The following is an 18,681-nucleotide window of genomic DNA, read 5'->3' as shown; positions in this document are numbered from 1 at the left end:
AGCGGAGGTCAAATTCCTGAAAATGTGCATCTATACCTCAGCTTATGATTGTACGCTCTCGATTAAGTATCAATCCGGTTCTGTTATAAATATGGCGCCTCCTTTTCATCCACGGGCTCTGATAATTTTTATACGACAAACGGCTGATACATAAAAACACGATAGAGTGGTCAAGTTTCGCCCACCAAACAAGTTGTTGCAATCCTGTAGGCAGGTATATAATACGGCATAATCAGAGACGACATCGTTAAGATACGTTCGCTTGAAATTTTAATTTTACCCGACTTGCTAGTTATGGCAGTTACACACCGTCGCATTATCTTCTGTATTCGACAACCTACATCATGATGTGTAGTTCCAGTTCCAGTGTTAGGTATGGCGTCGTCTTGACAGAATATCTTTGGCTGGGTTTGGGGATGGTCAAATGCAAATAGTAAACATGTATATGAGTGCGCTTTTGTGCATTATGTTAAAGCTATAAAAATGTTCTATGGTCTCTCCGTGCATTGTTGCGTAGAGAATGATTGACAATTGTGTATTGGGTGTCTGAAAAGTGATGTAAGGATCTAATATTGCGTATTTTATTCAAAATTTTAAACATTGCATAAATACAGCATGGGAATCTGTTATCGTATCAAGCGATAAAAAGCAAGGTGGATGTATAACGGAGGTGGGAGCACATTCGTTTCATGTAAGTAAACAACATGAGGCAATTCCACGCTTACAAATTAATCTCTGACCAACATAAACAAGACCAGAGATTATTTTTAGACCTCCAGCTGTACATACCACTCCATACTGTGTTGAAAAAAGCAAAACTGTAGAACACTAGAACGAAAATCATTCATCAACCTCAACTACCAGCTCAGGTAGTTTAAACACAAATAAATTAAATTTTACGATGAAATTTGCTTTACAACTACCACACACCACTATTTTAATCATCCCGCTTCACATACGTTCTCATACATGCACTCATTCTCTGTTTTCACCGTAAGTCGCGAGGTATATAAGGTATTGAGCCCATTTTAACCGTCTTCCTATTGACGTTCTCTACATCCCAAGCCATTGGCTATAATAACGTCAGCTATTTAATGTTTAGTGTATTAGTTTAATTTTCAAGTAGCTATTGTTGTTATACATTTATTATGAAACGGACCAAATTATATGGAGGCCATCGCTTGTTGTGATTAGAGATGCACCGAATATTCGGTCGACCGAATATTCGGGCCGAATACCAGCCGATTTTGATTTATGCCGAATATACGGTACGCCGAATAATAAAAACCGACTTTCGGCCGAATATGATAAGTAATGGTCTAATATTCATGAAATATTTAAAAGAAACAAAATAAAAGAAAATACATATATACAAAATACTAGAGATGCACCGAATATTCGGGCCAAATACCAGCCGATTTAAATTTAAGCCGAATATACGATACGCCGAATAATTAAACATTAAATATTCGGTATTCGGCTGAAAACCGAATAGTACTATTCGGTGCATCTCTAGTGTGATTAACTCAATAGTTGGCCATTCTCCAAAATAAGATCAAAACAAGAAAATCACCTTACCTACTTCAAAATTTGTTCCTTCTGCTTCTGCCTATTTCTCTCACGATTATAACCTAGTAAGTTTTCAAATGATAGACAATCCTAACATTCCAGACGCAGAGCGGTAAACCGTTGTGTTTTATGTTTCTTTAACCTTTTTGGGGTTTATTATTTGTTTAATAATACGTTCCGTAAATAAAATGCTAGCTCCAGCCACGGATGATAAACTTGGTATGCATAAAGGCGATACACGCATCTAAATCAATACTATCTGGTGAGGTAAACATTACTATGGTTGACGAACATAACCGGTGGTCTCGAAAATTCAGGAAACGAAGCTTGAAGTTTAAAGCTATGCACATTCATGCTCCCAACAATGATACATAGATACTAGAGATGTTTAGGTAATTTAAATTTGTGCTCAACCGCACAGAAAAAAAAAAGATATCAATTACGAACACATTTACCAACCCTTCGGCTTCCAATCAACAGTTTTGATAGATCGCTAATCTGATGTCACCCGTAAGCGGTTTCTTAACACATTAGACCCAATGTTCACAGTTGGGGGTCGTGTTTCAACACATAATGGGGGCAGTTCAACACATACAAGAAGGTAACTCCGCTGCTGAACCCACCCGTCAAATCTTATTAACTGCTTTGGAGGATACATGATACTTTTTATCGAGCTTCTCATATTTTGTGCTCGACCGAATCACGTTGCAATAAATGGGACGACATGTAGGAGGAATACCGGGAAACCCGTGATTATGGTCAAGTTCAATGGCTGGAGTTAATTAGCACTTCTTGTGAGTGATCGCGGTGCGTTATCTACAGAGGCAAGTCGGTCGGTATTCTGGATTAAATAGCTGTCACCATTTAGCTGCTGTGTCTATTCAAAGACTAAATTTGTATAACAGTCTTTGTTATGGAAGTTTAAAAATTGTGTATGGCGTTAATATTCTTGTCGCGAATATGTGATTTGTTTCAGGTTCGAGTGGTCCCATACTTGCAGTGCTCAACAACCGGTTAGTGCAGAGGGACCGTACATACGCCTAAACTTTTCTTCATGCTGGTCAATATTTCGTCGGATACATATATTTTTTATACAGATTGTTTCCTACTACACTATTTTTTGGGTGGTGAGCTTATCATACAATTCAATATACCTACCATTGAATTTTTGCGCCCGGATTCCCAATACTGAGGACAGCTTGGTGATCGAGTCTTTGGTATTTCGTTCCAAGAGAGTTTTCGCATGCACTGCGAGTTTGTTCTCGATAGTGTGCGTGCAACAGGTCCCCCCAGGTGGCACATCACAGTATCGTAGCGGCCTATCTGCAAAATGGCATAAAGAAAGAAAACAACTAAATTAGCATTTCATTACCACTGTTTATACATTAAAGACAAGCATGTAGTTTATATAATCTAGTAAAATCTTAGCCATATTACATTGTTATTTATTATTTCCTAAAACTTGATGTAGTCATGTAATTTATATATTTTCTCTCTCGCTCCGTGTATCTTTCCTCATTTAAATTATAGATGGTTTAACCTTCGGGGATTTTGCCTCCTTTTCGAGGTTAAAAATATTTGAAACTCTATGTGCGAGGTTGGGAATCGAGCCCGAGTGAGTTGCGTATAAGGCGACTTACGATATACACTATGCTTACCGCCTGAGTATCTTTTAAGTCCACTGCGCTCTCGGTTTAAAATAACGGTCCTCATCACGAAGTACATCAATTTCTTGGGGTACTTTGACAATTATCAAAGGCTACAAGAGACGAAAATAACTAATGGTGATGGTTGCATCAATGGCCGATTAGACGAGCATAAACGCAATTATATCAAAAGTCAACAAATCGCAAATAATGGGTATCAATTAAGAAGCAAATAAAATAACGAAGTTTGACCACCTGATTCTATCTCACTTCTATGAAAAGTTGGTATTGGCGGCCCTCTATGCGGTAATTTTTTCAATCGAAACATGCCTCGCACCATGTCCTACAATTCTTCACAAAAATGTAAAGTTCGTGGGAATCGAGTACTGATACACAAGCACTGCTAGGCCCCATGCCCACCTCGTTAAAAGTTTAATAACTTCTTTTAACAAAGCCTGATTGACTAGCAGCCTTGGACAAAGTTGTAGACAATTTAATTTTCTTTCTTATTTTCATTTACTGTGATAATACGATGCATACAGCGGTGATAATGCGAGATAGTGGGTTTTCTCCATGTAAATTGTCGAAAAATCTCATACAATCCCATATGCTTCAAATTTGGTGCAAGTACTGGTGGGACTAGGAATCAACTCAGAGGTGGGCCGATTGAGTCTTAGGGTAAAACAGTTTTGAAGTCATGAAGGTGATAGAAAAAAGTTGGGCATGAAAAGGTTACGCGGAGATTTATGATTAGACTGTTATAAATGGTTGATAATTGATACTAGCATAACAAGTTTATTCCAACTGATACACTAACTGTAACACTAATTGATGATATTTGCAATACGATTAATACAATCAGCCTGAGGAAGGGTACTTTAATTGCGGAAATCACGATAAGCCTTGCCTATTGAAGTATTAATAAATTATTAACCTCTTCAATTACGGGAAAATTTCAGAAAAATGTTGGGGATACGTAAACGATAAAATTCGAAAACCTAGCGCAAAATTTGTCACTTCGTGAAAAAGTTCGATTACCTTGTACTCGCATGTGACTTTTTTAACTTTATCTTGAACCATAAAACATGATTATCGCATTCGAACAGCATATTTCTATCGCACCGACAATTAAACAGCGCCGCTTCGAGATAACGTTTATTGCATGCATTGTTTATCTCTTATTTCTTCTGCATCTCAGTAGAAGCGCCTCAGTTATAATCGTGCCACTTCTTTATAAATAGGTGGAAGCAGTTCTATGACGAGCACCTCAACGGTGAAGCAGCAGAGGACGAAGGTGGTATGGCAACGGATCTTGGAGCACGCGCAGAAGACGATAGGCTGCCGGCCCCTGATCTCCAAGAAGTCAAAGAGGAGATCGGTCGGCTGAAAAACAATAAAGCTGCCGGTGTAGATCAACTACTCAGCGAGCTATTAAAATACGGTGGTGAAACACTAGAGCGCTGCACTGGGTAATCGCCAAAATTTGGGAGGAGGAGATTCTTCCGGTGGAGTGGATGGAGGGTGTCGTTTGCTCAATCTACAAAAAGGGTGACAAGTTGGATTGCTGCAACTACCGCGCGATCACACTACTTAGCGCCGCCTACAAGGTCCTCTCCCAAATTCTTTGTCGCCGATTGTCACCATTTGCTAGGGAGTTCGTGGGGCACAACCAAGCGGGATTCATGGATTCCCGCGCCACCACGGAGCAAATATTCGCGATTCGGCAGCTTCTGCAGAAGCGCCGCGAATACAACGTGCTCATACATCATTTGTGCATCGACTTCAAATCGGCGTATGACACAATCGATCGAGATCAGCTATGGCAGATAATGCACCAGTACGGTTTTCCGGATAAGCTAACACGATTAGTCAAATCGATGATGGATCGGGTGATATGCGTTGTTCGAGTATCAGGGACACTCTCGAGTCCCTTTGAATCTCGAAGATGGTTACGGCAAGGTCTATCGTGCCTGCATTAGAAGGTGTAATAAGGAGAGCGGGGATAGACACGGGTGGCACGATCTTCAGGAAGTCCGTCCAGCTTCTTGGCTTCGCCGACGACATTGACATAATGGCACGGAACTTTGAGGCGATGTCGGAAACGTACATCAGACTGAAAGCTGAAGCCATCAGGATTGGACTTGCCATCAACGTTTCGAGGACAAAATACATGAGAGGAAGAGGTTCTAGAGACGACAACGTGAACCTCCCATCCCGAGTTCGGATTGACGGTGACCAAATCGAGATGGTCGACGAATTCGTGTATTTGGGCTCACTGGTAACCGTCTACAATGATACCAGCAAAGAAATTCCGAGACGGATCTTGGCGAGAAATCGTGCCTACTTTGGACTCCGGAGGACGCTCCGGCCGTGTCGCCGCCGCACAAAGTTGATTATCTACAAGATGCTGATTAGACCGGTGGTCCTCTACGGCCACGAGACCTGGACTATGTTCCAAAGGTGTTGCGTACCATCTACAGTGGCGTGCAGATGGAAGACGGAACGTGGCGCAGGCGAATGAACCATGAGTTCCATCAACTGCTGGAAGAACCATCCATCGCGCATACCGCAAAAATAGGACGTTTGCGGTGGGCTGGACACGTCGTGAGAATGTCGAACGACGACCCGGTGAAGATGGTTCTTGAGGGCGACCCTACAGAAACAAGAAGACGGGGCGCACAGCGAGCATGGTGGATCGACCAGATAGACCTGCGGACCCTTCGAAGACTGCGATGCTGGCGACACGCAGGAATAGACCGAGTGGAGTGGAGACGGCTTCTGCATACAGCAAGAGACAACAAGGCTCTAGCCTAAACGGTAAGGTAAGTTAAGCTTTATAAATGCTTTCCCGAATAGAAATATAGAATGAAATATACCCTTTGAACAAACATACAACTACCTATAATAGTTACAATATTGTATTTTGGATTAACTCCAGTTTATTTGCAAACAAAAATGTTGAAACAAATATTTTTACAGACCAACAAAAATAATAATGAAAATGAATATTAGATCATCATAAAATCATCTCCCCCTTTTCAATACAAAAATCGACTTCACATTGAAATACATTGTAAAAACGTTTTTGTTTTTGTATTATTGCATTTCATTAGACTGTAAATTATTATAAAATTACTATTCTGTCACAGTGAAATTTTTGTTTTGCTCTATTCGCAATTTCAATGTGAATATGTTAGAAATCTCAGTAAATTTGTTTTTAAGTTACTACTTACTAACACGACAGCAAGGTGAACCCAATACAGGATTTCCCAGGTACAATGGCCGACAGAAATACATCAAAACGTACCGGCCTAGAATCCGATCTAGAGAAGAGGAAGCTTAAAAGGAAATCGAAATACATGATAGGTACATACATAGCATTAAATGCCCACAAATCATCATTGGACACGCTTGGTGTGTGGGTTAGCTCTCAATGAGTGTTTATTACGATTTATTGTTATATTTACGGGAGAGCTGCGTTAAGTCAATAATTATCACGCCATGAAACTGAACAAATTTAAAGCGCAATGAAGTGTTGGATAGCCATCAATGCACCCCTCAATTTTACAGTAGAACACTTTTTTGACACTTGAAAGAACCAAGCACTTCGCTATTTCATGGCTGGACGATGCTGGTACCGGAACTACCCCTTGCCGTGAGCTGAATTGAAATATTCCCATTCACGAACTTATACCTGCGGACTACTGCTAAAAGCCGTTATAAAGATTGTAATGAAACATTGATTGATTTTTAAGTAATCTGGGTGGTCACATAGCGTACAACCATTAAATCGCTTAATTTGATTGACAATTGTCACTGATTATGTATGATGTTTAAATTATTATAGTGCTGTTCGAAACAAGAGAAAATGACTTTGGCACTTTGTTGGAAAAAATAAGGTTTTTCTGTCTACGTGTTAAATGAACAATATTTCGTCTTGTTAAATGAAAAATATTTCGTCTTGATTATTTATACTACTTTGCTTCAAGACCTCTACAGAATAAATATTGTGCTAGTTTAAAAAAAATTCATCGCTTAACAAAGCTCAGTGGTTAATTTAAAAAATTAAAGGGCTGTGTACAAGACACGACCGCTGTCACATTGAAAATGCATCATTTTTGGTGTGGCTTTCGCTTAGTGTCAGGGTTGTCACATTCACTAATTTTCTTGAAGGTTTTGCAGAAATCATCGGGGATTATTATTTTGAATATTTGCTTATATTAAAATTCACTGGTAAAGGAACAGAATTGACAAGCACAAACTTAATACAAGTTAATTAAAGGAATTTTCTAATTGAATTCTTTTTCCATTATATATTCGTCCTAATAAGGACGGTTTGCTAATAACCATGTTTTGGGTTACGGACGAAAATCCTATGGAACGATTTGAGCCTTGCCGGCACGACTATAATTAACGGTATGAACCAGCAATTCGCCATCTCGCTTCTGTTCCTCCATCGTCATTTGGAACTACGAACAAAATCCTTCCAGCGGACAGATAAACGTTCCCCTTCTGTAGCTCGTGTCAAATAAAAGATCTAACAGCTATCCTACAAGCAACAGTAGCGATAATCTATCTGGTTCTGCCAGTAGAACAGGCATGTCAATGAAGAAATTCGGTCAAAAATATTCCTTTTATATCAAGCGATGGAATGTATAGAATGCTTAGAATGAATGTCGAGATGAGGTCCGTGTTAGGGAAAGTCTTGCGCAAATTTGTGAAAATTGTATACGTTTATCCCTATTTATTCCATATTTACGGATTTTTCAATGATGTGCTAATAAAATACACAGATAAATTTGATAACAATTTGTTACTGGCAATTTTTAGAATCGATTGGTGTTCGAATTATGAAAATCCAGCAACAATCAACAAAACGTAAGCGAAAACTTTGTCTGTTTTCTTACATTTTCTTAATATTTTTACAATAATACGGATTTTTCAATAGTGTACAGTTGAAATACCAATTTATAGTTGCAACTAATTTTTAAGTTGAACTTCTCTGAATTGATTAGTGTATAAATGACGCAAATCCATCAACAATTAACAACGCTACAGTAATTAAAAATTATGCCACATTTTCGTGACGCTGTTCGACATCAGATTTTAGTTTTACACCTAGCCCCAGCCCCTATATAATAGAGTAAAGCATTTTCAATGCTAAAATCCTTCGCAACCTATCTAAGAATAAGAAGTCAAATCCACGTATTCAACCATTAAATATAGCTACCTCCATTCAATCTGTACGTAGACAGTACGCTACTCGACGAGATTCAGAACAAATAACTACAAACTCTCATACATAATTCTCACAAAATCGAACAACTCGAATGCATAAGTTTTCTAGCATAACTTGCCTATACTGCCCAATAAAGCATAACAGTCATAACATATACATTTTTGTCAGAAATGAGATCTCCGGTGGATTATATTGCGCTCATTATTTTTTTTGAGTTATCTAACTGGAGCTATAGTATACAGTGGAGTAACCCCTTAATCATCTGGAGGATTTCATGATTGCGAGATCATAGGCGTAAGTGTGCGTGAATGATTACATTTGCGAGCGGATTTGTATTATCGCGAAAAGCTAGATCGCTTGTATGTTACGTATGTCGCGTATGCTAGCACATTTGTAATTTCGCGTGTTTTTCATTATGGGACTTTACACATTAATAAACAGAATAAAATAAAGATGGGCTGAGCCTCAATCAAAAACCGTCTTTTCTATCCTTTATTTTTATGGCAAGCGATTGTCTAGGGATGCAAGTGTGATATGTACCACTACTTGGGAAAAGTTTACTTCAAACCATTTCGCCTGCCACTTCCCCCGCCGACGTCGCTTGCTCATTTGTGTATTCTGGAAATGGAAATAATATTCAAAATATGTGTGCCACTCAAACATGGAAATAATATTCAAAATATAATCAAGCCGACAACGCCGTTCAAAAACAGTTTACAGTGACAGGGAAGTGGTGAGTATTTTGATTTGCAAAGCACGGCACTATGCAGTGAATGTAACACTACGGTGAATGTAATAGAGTCAAAAGTCTCAAGAGGGCCAAGATCCAATTTTTGGTAGAATTTGACAGTGCAAAACCAAATCGAGGTGGGTTTCGCAAAAAAAAGATTGACTATAATATTTGAATATTTGAAGCTTTTGGTCTATTTATTAAAAAAATACTACGGGCGACACAGATTGATATTCATTTTTATCCTGCCGTGTTATTAAAAGGCTGAAAAAAATATTCGATAATCTGAGTAAAATCTTAAGTTATCATTTTAATAAAAACCAGTCTACACATTTTCTGCAGTGAATAATCGCATCAATTGGATGCAACAAAGCCAAGGCAGAGATTTTTCAATAATTACAAAGAAGATCGGAAAAGGTCGACAGAACAGCAGCCCTTTAAAAAATGCCGGGTCGGCCGACAAAGCAAACTACTGATAAACGTAACATGTTTGCCTTCTTTCTGTCGCTTTCGGCACTTCTTCGATTGTGTGAGATCTTTGGCGCACCGTGTGAGAAAATCCAGGAAATGCCAGACTCCTACGATGCAGTTGGATCACCCAGAATTTTTATTCGGGGAAATGACTCATGATGGGTTCTTTCATATAAAAACGGTATTACCACTATACAGGTAAAGAAAAGACAACCATAATCAGGGCAAAGCAAGTTAGACTTTCAATAGACATTATTTTATTACGATAGACACCAGACGTCGCATGGTTTACGGCTGGCTAGTTGACTGTACGAACAAACAGTTTTATTTGCGGGCGGGGATATCCATTAACTGATGTTCAATATGTTTCCTGGAACGATCCAAAAATATGATAGGTTATGTAGTCAATCGACACGAATATCGCACTATGCTTACGCATAGCTCCACCAAAGAGCTTTATATGTATTCAAAAAACTCAATCTGAGGAGATCGGACAAGGTACCTTCTGTTCAAAGTCGTACATTAGGAACAATAACGTACACTCAGTGGAACGATAGTCCTCTTTGGATGTTGGGAAGTGAACATGATATAAGCAAGCTATTTATCGCTCATTGATTGCTGGTATCCATTAAAACGTTAATTGAAATATAAAAATCAATTTAAGATCGCGATGACGTGGTGTCTCACAAATAATGGATATAATGGACGAACGCTAAGTAAAAAGGAGCGTATCTCTTATGTGAACTTTGCTTTTTCTTCCTCTTCACATAACAAACCGCAGATTGATCAATCGCGGTCATTATGTCTTCATTACACTTTGAATGTGGTTTTCTATAGCACTTTTGTAGACCTCAAATAGCCTGACTATATGTATAGGTAGCTGGTATGTAGTCTTTCCGACATTTTCCGTAAATGCCTAGAGCAACCTGTTGGTGAGATGTGCACCGAACATTTTTTCTCATTTGACACCACTGACAGAAATGTACCGGCCATGGACTGTATTGATCAAATTGTATAACTTAATCTCGTTCATAGAACAATAAATTGCATTCAACGCATGCATTTTCCTCAAATAGCGAATCACATTTGAGTCATAGACAATCTATTCCGGCTGAATAACATGTATGGGACCGTTCATAAGCCATATATCACAAAAATTGTCCAAAAAAGACTCCCGCTAACCCCATGTAACAAATTGCTACAAGTTTCTTTAAAATATTCTTCCCAATGATTGTTTATAACAAAAGTACATTTTAAATGCTATTGCAAGTTTAATGATAAAGAAAAGCCATATAAAGTAAGCGTTCCAAATTTTCTGAATGTTATTCGTTTTTCTATGACTTTGGTAATACGCCTTCGTTTTTCATTATTTTAAATGCAATTTTTCGATAAAATAGGCACATTCATAGTATTGTAAAAACAATTTGAATTGTTCAACAGCTGAAATATTTGAGTTTTGACTTATGGATTTTCTGAATATTGTATATTTTAAGATGTGGTGCCCTTTTTTAAGAAGCGGCTTATTCGGCATGTCCGTTTGTTGAAATTTAATCTAGGTAACTTTAACACTCGGAATACCAAGGGGGTAAAAAGTTACGCGGACTACCAAGGGGGTCTAAAAAAATGGGAACGCTTACTTTGACCGGTCATATCTCAGCCGTTACATAATCGATTTTAAATCTGTCTTCACCAATAGAAAGATATGTCTTTTGTGAATACGTCAAATTAAAAAAATAATAGAATAGAGTTGTCTGCCGTAAGTTACAGTAAAAAGAGTATAACAAAGTCAGTGAGAAAAAAATGGGAACACTTCTTTGACTTGCCATATCTTAGCTGTTTGCTCACCAATTTTAATGCTTTCTTCACCATTGGATAGGTAAATCTTTTTTAAAAACAGTGAACAAAGAATAATGGAAATCAAATTTGTATATCTGAAGTAATTGTAAAAACAGTAATTGAGAGTCAGTACAGACGAAATGAGTTTTTCTGTTCAAACAATCGTATCACGACCGTTTGTCAACCAATTTCAATTTTCCTTACACCAATGCAATCCTTAGAGCTTCTAGACTTGTAATATATGCAATAAATAGTAGATTTTCAAAAATTACTATACTTTTTCGAGTTTTTAGGAGATAGGATTTTTACAATGTACGTGTCATACGGTTGATTGAAATTCTTTGCGACTTGTTAGTTTTACGGTTTGAAAATTACCTGTTTACTCAATAGTTTTACATATTATACATGGATATTATTATATCAAAATTTTTGCACGAACGTGGAGAAACACATTATTGTATGTAAGTTACTAAATAATAGAGTGTGTTAGGACGATTCAGTAAATACGAAGAAGTTCAGAATTTTAAAATATTCGTCATATAACTTTAAATTTGAAGCGATGACCTATACATTTTAATACACCAGTCGATTGTAATTGATGGCGGCTACAATTTCTGAAAAAACACATTTTTATATTTTCTCAAAAAATAGCCAAAAGTACGTAGAAGTACAGAAATTTCATTTAGTTGGAAATAACGTCGAATTCAAGGTGATGGCCTATACCTTTTTATATACCAATCGATTATAATTGATTTTGGTTACAATTTCTGGAAGAACGATTTTTGTATTTTCTCAAAAATAGCCAAAAGTACGTAGAACTACAGTAATTTCATTTAGTTGACAAATAACTTCAAGTATTCAAAGCTATCATCTATGCAATTTATACACCCATCGATTGTAATTGATTTTGGCTACAAATTTCTGAAAGAACATATTTTTATATTTTCTAAAAAATAGCCAAAAATACGAATAAGCACAGAAATTTCATTTAGTGGGTAAGTAACGTCGAATTTTAAAGGATCATTTATACTTTTTTATACACCAATCGATTGTAATTGATGGCGGCTACAATTTCTGAAAAAAACACATTTTTATATTTTCTCAAAAAATAGACAAAATACGTAGAAGTACGGAAATTTGATTTAGTTGGCAAATAAGGTCAAATTCAAAGTGATGACTACACTTTTATATATACCAATCGATTGTAATTGATTTCGGCTACAATTGTTGCAAGATAAACTTTTTATATTTTCTTAAAAAAACGACAAAAATACGTAGAAATACAGAAATTTCGTTTGATTGGCAAATAACTGCAAATTAAAAGTGATGACCTACACTATTTATACACCAATCTATTGTAATTGATGGCGGCTACAATTTCTGATAGAACAATTGTTTATATTTTCTCAAAAATTAGCCAAAAATACGTAGAAGTACGGAAATTTGTAGTTATGTGCCAATCAGACGAAATTTCTGTACTTCTACGTATTTTTGTCGTTTTTTGTTGGGAAAATATGAAAAGTTTATCTTGCAACAATTGTAGCCGAAATCAATTACAATCGATTGGTATATATATAAAAGTGTAGGCCATCACTTTGAATTTGACCTTATTTGCCAACTGCATCAAATTTCGGTACTTCTACGTATTTTTTTCTATTTTTTGAGAAAATATAAAAATGTGTTCTTTCAAAAATTGTAGCCGCCATCAATTACAATCGATTGGTGTATAAAAAGTATAAATCATCCCTTAGAATTCGACGTTATTTACCCACTAAATGAAATTTCTGTACTTGTACGTATTTTTGGCTATTTTTTGAGAAAATATAAAAATATGTTCTTTCAGAAATTGTAGCCAAAATCAATTACAATCGATTGGTGTATAAATTGCATAGGTGATAGCTTTGAATACTTGAAGCTATTTGTCACCTAAATGAAATTACTGTAGTTCTACGTACTTTTGGCTATTTTTTGAGAAAATATAAAAATGTGTTTTTTTTTCAGAAATTGTAGCCGCCATCAATTACAATCGATTGGTGTATTAAAATGTATAGGTCATCGCTTCAAATTTGAAGTTATATGACGAATATTTTAAAATTCTGAACTTCTTCGTATTTACTGAATCGTCCTAATACACTCTATTATTTAGTAACTTACATACAATGTTGTGGTTCTCCACGTTCGTGCAAACATTTTGATATAATAATATCCATGTATGATTTGTAATTTTCAAACCGTAAAACTAACAAGTCGCAAAGAATTTCAATCAACCGTATGACACGTACATTGTAAAAATCCTATCTCCTAAAAACTCGAAAAAGTATAGTAATTTTTGAAAATCTACTATTTATTGCATATATTACAAGTCTAGAAGCTCTAAGGATTGCATTGGTGTAAGAAAAATTGAAATTGGTTGACAAACGGTCGTGATACGATTGTTTGAACAGAAAAACTCATTTCGTCTGTACTGACTCTCAATTACTGTTTTTACAATTACTTCAGATATACAAATTTGATTTCCATTATTCTTTGTTCACTGTTTTTATAAAAGATTTACCTATCCAATGGTGAAGAAAGCATTAAAATTGGTGAGCAAACAGCTAAGATATGGCAAGTCAAAGAAGTGTTCCCATTTTTTTTCTCACTGACTTTGTTATACTCTTTTTACTGTAACTTACGGCAGACAACTCTATTCTATTATTTTTTTAATTTGACGTATTCACAAAAGACATATCTTTCTATTGGTGAAGACAGATTTAAAATCGATTATGTAACGGCTGAGATATGACCGGTCAAAGTAAGCGTTCCCATTTTTTTTACCCCCTTGGTATTCCGAGTGTTAATAATTTGTTACATGTCAAAAAGATTAAAATTTGTTACAAATAGTTGGTTAGATAATAATATATAAATATTTATATTTGAGACGCTTAAACGACCGCTGGTATCAGAAGTCAGTGCAGTAAAACACGGCAAGACAAGATAATCGTCTTATCAATTACGCTACGCTCTTCCCTCGTTCATTAAAGTATTTTGTTTTCAAAAATTTCTTCGTTTTAAACCTATGATACGTGAAAACAGTTTCAGTATTTATTACTCCGAATTTGTTAATATTAGGGGTGGGGTGGGGCAAATCCGACCTAGTAAATGGTTTTGACTGTAAAATGCTCATTTTACATCGGACCAAGTCGTTTTATATACCAAATTAAAGGTTAGACTTCTATGTATAGCATTATATTCGTATTTTGGGAAAATTTTGAGATACAAGCGCTTTAGGAAAAATTCATTTTTGCTATTTTCAAAAATGATGGGGTAAACCCGACCGCATATGGTTTTGGTTGATTTATTTCAGATATTACCCAAATTTTATGATTTTTCAATGATAAATTAATGAATGTTATGTTATTGAATTGTAACATGAAGAAAATGGAATTCAACGTCAAACTTGGAATGTCAAAATCACGAGGAGTAGCACGTAAAGATATTTCCATTCGCATCGGAACAATTGCTCGACGAATGCTATATTCCTCACGTTTGTATGTCTTTCGTTTGTAATTATGAACAATTATGCAAAAAATAAATAAATAAGAACAATAAAATTATATTTCAATTTGATTAACATTTTCTTAACAAAAAAGCGGTCGGATTTACCCCACTATTTAGAGGTCGGATTTGCCCCACCGCGTCATTTTTCATTACGATGTAATCAAAAAAAAATATGAAAAATGTTGGACCAAATTGATCTATCCTGTAGTCAATAATGCACAAAAATCAAATCAAAAGTTGTAAAAACACACTTATTGTCGTTTGAGCACCTCAATGTAGACTAATAAAATGCTGTCATGCCACCATTACGATTATTTTCGATGCTCTACACGACAACATTGATATTAGTTCGCGTAGTGCTTCCGATTTTCTAAATAAATGGGGGGTCGTGTTTACCCAACGGTCGGATTTTCACTTTACCCTAAATATATTTGAAAAGAGCTATAGATATTGTTCATTATCAAATGCTATCGGGGAATTGACATTACATCAACAAGTTTTTCTATGCAGGCATGAGTACAGAAGCACAACTTAAAAAAGGTGAAAACATAATAACTTTATTCAATTCTAAACATAATTCTTCCAGTTAAACAACCAAATTATGAAGTAAAGCGGAAACAATAATTATGAACTTTTCCGCAAAGTTATTATACTGAAGAATTTAAATTACTCGACAGATTTTTTCGGCATCCCAAAAAAGGAAAAGAATGAGCGTTGCTTACACGTGTATGCTGTGCAGGGTAGCAGAGTAAAAATACTCCCGGTGGGAAAGGCATACAGAAAGCAACTGATTGACCATGGCCAATTAGGTTATTTTCGTTTGGTTTGTGCATCGATATGGCTGGTGCTGAAAAAAGCAATGGCAAACATTATAAAATTGCACAGCTAACCAAGCCGTTATTCGTATTAACTGTGGATCGTTTGTTCGGGTATATCGTGCCGAAAGCTTCACCAGTATAATATTTCATTTAATAATTTCCGTAAATAGATTCATTTTGTTCTGTAACTAGTTTTTTTTTAAAATGAAACGTAGAGGTATATTATTTTCTATGCATAAATTGTATTTCACAAAAAAAATTTTAATAAATTGCACTTCAGTTATAAATATCAAATTCAGTTCATACTGAATTAAAGTGTATGAAAACGAAAAGCTGTTCATTAAATTCTATTTTTACAAGAAGTGGTAGATCGAATACCGAAATCGAAACTTTTGGACATATAACGTGTACAACTTCATTGTAAGTACACCCAATACTCTTTCATTTCTTAAGTATCGACGTAAATAACAGTTATCGAAAATAAAGACATTAATCGCTTGAATATTAGCTGACTCCAGTGACGGATCCAGGGGGAGGGTCTGGGGGTCCGGACCCCCCCCGAAATTTTTTAACTTCTTGAGAAATTTTAAAATAGTTTCTATTTTAAATTCATTCTAAGTTTAAAATCATTCCAAACCAGATTCGATTACCAAAACTGATTTTAATTAAATGAGGGTATTACATATTACGTATTGTACAATGAACATTTCAAAGTCGAAATTTTGGACCCCCTCCGAATTTTTTTTCTGAATCCGCTCCTGGCTGACTCACAAACTATTTATTTTGATACCTACATAAAAAGCGAATTAAGTTTTCAATACTAATTGTACTTATTAAATCAATGATTATGCAAATATTACAAGTTGAATCAATGGCTACACCAATACTGCGAATTGGTATTACCTCGATCTTCATCTCGTTTGTAAGTACCTGGTCTCGTATAAGGTGCCCTATTGAAACCATTTGTGATTTTTATTCAAATAAATTGAATTTAAGTGTAGGGTAGCCGAAGCGAGGGCAGTTCCCAGGTTAAACTGCCAACCCTCTTTTCTTGCGGTGCGCAAATGCGTTCATAAATGTACTTTGGTTAAATTTATTTCTTCCTCGGCCTATTACCTGTCTGGTCCTGTTTGGTCGAGTTCAAGTCCATTTTCTCTTGTGCGCCCCGCATATGCACATTCACCCGTGTGTGGCTGGCAAATCGAGGTAGGTCCGCAAAGCATGATCTGCCCCTGAGAGAAATAACTCCACGAAAATAATGAATGGATTGTGTGATGTGAAGAGAGGAAAAAAACTGAATCGAAATTCCTCGCCGCTTTGTTTGTATTAGTATTGAATTTTTATTCCCATGGTTCTTTTTGAGATACTGAATCTTATAACCGGTATCTTCTCCTTCGTGACGAGGGAGGCAAAGGTGTAGAAGAAACGATGAAATGGACAATTACATGGAGCTACATTTAAAGTAGATTGTGGTTTTTATAAACGTTTGAAGCAGAAGATTGTGAAACGAATAGAAAAAAAATGCAGAAGAATTTTTATTAATTAATTAGCATACGAATTTTATTTGTGCTTATTTTATTTATCCAACGCAACAGGAATCTGCAAATCTGCAAATGCCCGGATCCCATCATCTTATGTTAATTGTTGTGAGTCATCATATTGAGAGAGATGTGGTTGTTTGAAAAAATCCGAATAGCGCCGCTTTCAACTCCATAACAAAGAATGTATACAGAACACGCTCAAACAGTTTAACAGGATTGTGTGAATATGTCCGGACTAACATTCCTCTCGTGTTCTAACGACTAATTATCAAAACGGAAAAGCACAGACAGCCGAAAAACAGACCGGCTGCTGTAAAAATATTAATTTAAAGAAAGTGACGGAATCATTGCCAGTTCGGTGAAGTAAAGATTGATGTGAAGCTAGCATAAGTAGTTTATCAAACCGCTGATCTAGTCATTGAGCTACCGAATGAAGAGTATGCTGAAGCAATGTTACCACATTGAAATTAATGTTCCGGGATCCATCTGCGATCGAAATCAAAGTTACAAATATTCGAAGTTACTTACTATCTCTGTTTTGAAACAGAAGCACTGGCTGTAGTCACTGATGATTCAATATTCGCCGATGGTTCAACCGCTGTCATTGATTGGACAATTTATTGCAATTTACATTCTGGTGTTGTTAATCTTGATGTTAGTTTTGGTTTGAAAAACCATTACCAATGCCGGTAAAGGAATTCCTCCAAGAGTCGTGGATAAGACCACTTTTTTATTTCCCCTCAGCCACTGTCCGCGCTGAGTACCAATCACCAACGCCTGAGAGGTGACTCCACCATCTGGAAAATATCAATGACTGAGCTGGGATTGAAGTCAAACCCACTGGCGTGAGTGGCGGTTACGCTTGCCACTCAACCACCAGCGCCGTCAGCGGACACAACTTCACCGTATTATGTTATGTGAATCACTCACAGCGCAGGAGAGAAATCATGTTGCCGTATGTCGACTGCACTATATTCCATGTACACGGTGTGTGTCTTTACACATTATCATTTTCAACAAAGTGGTTCATGATACTCTGGTGGATAAATTCATCTAGAAAGGTTTGATTTTGGTATTGTATCAGTACCACATTTCGTACATGTTGAAGCTGTATAAGTGTACCGTTGAAAATATTTTTCTCTTTCAATCAGTGGTCCTCTACTTTTCGCAAGGCGGACAATTCTTGAGGTATTGACGTCAATGACAGCTGTGAAATAACGTTCCTAAAACATTCATTGTACTCAGACTGATACACCCATTTAACAACCCTACACCCAAAATCCGACGGGGA

The 18,681-nt window shown here is 36.4% G+C and overlaps 1 protein-coding gene across 1 annotated transcript in view; it reads right to left on the bottom strand.

Annotated features, from left to right (window-relative positions):
- The window catches only part of LOC131683494 (glypican-4), a 99,661-nt gene that overhangs the window by 33,763 nt on the left and 47,217 nt on the right, over nucleotides 1-18,681 (bottom strand). Inside the window, exon 2 of the mRNA XM_058965521.1 lies at nucleotides 2,728-2,892. Within this exon, the coding sequence (XP_058821504.1) occupies nucleotides 2,728-2,892 (165 nt within the window). The remainder of the gene's footprint in view (nucleotides 1-2,727; nucleotides 2,893-18,681) is intronic.

The sequence above is a fragment of the Topomyia yanbarensis genome, chromosome 2 (genome assembly GCF_030247195.1).
Source record: "Topomyia yanbarensis strain Yona2022 chromosome 2, ASM3024719v1, whole genome shotgun sequence".
In the NCBI taxonomy this organism is placed as follows: Eukaryota; Metazoa; Arthropoda; class Insecta; order Diptera; family Culicidae; genus Topomyia; species Topomyia yanbarensis.
The sequence above is the reverse complement of the archived record's forward strand: the minus strand, read 5'-3'. Positions and strand labels throughout refer to the sequence as shown.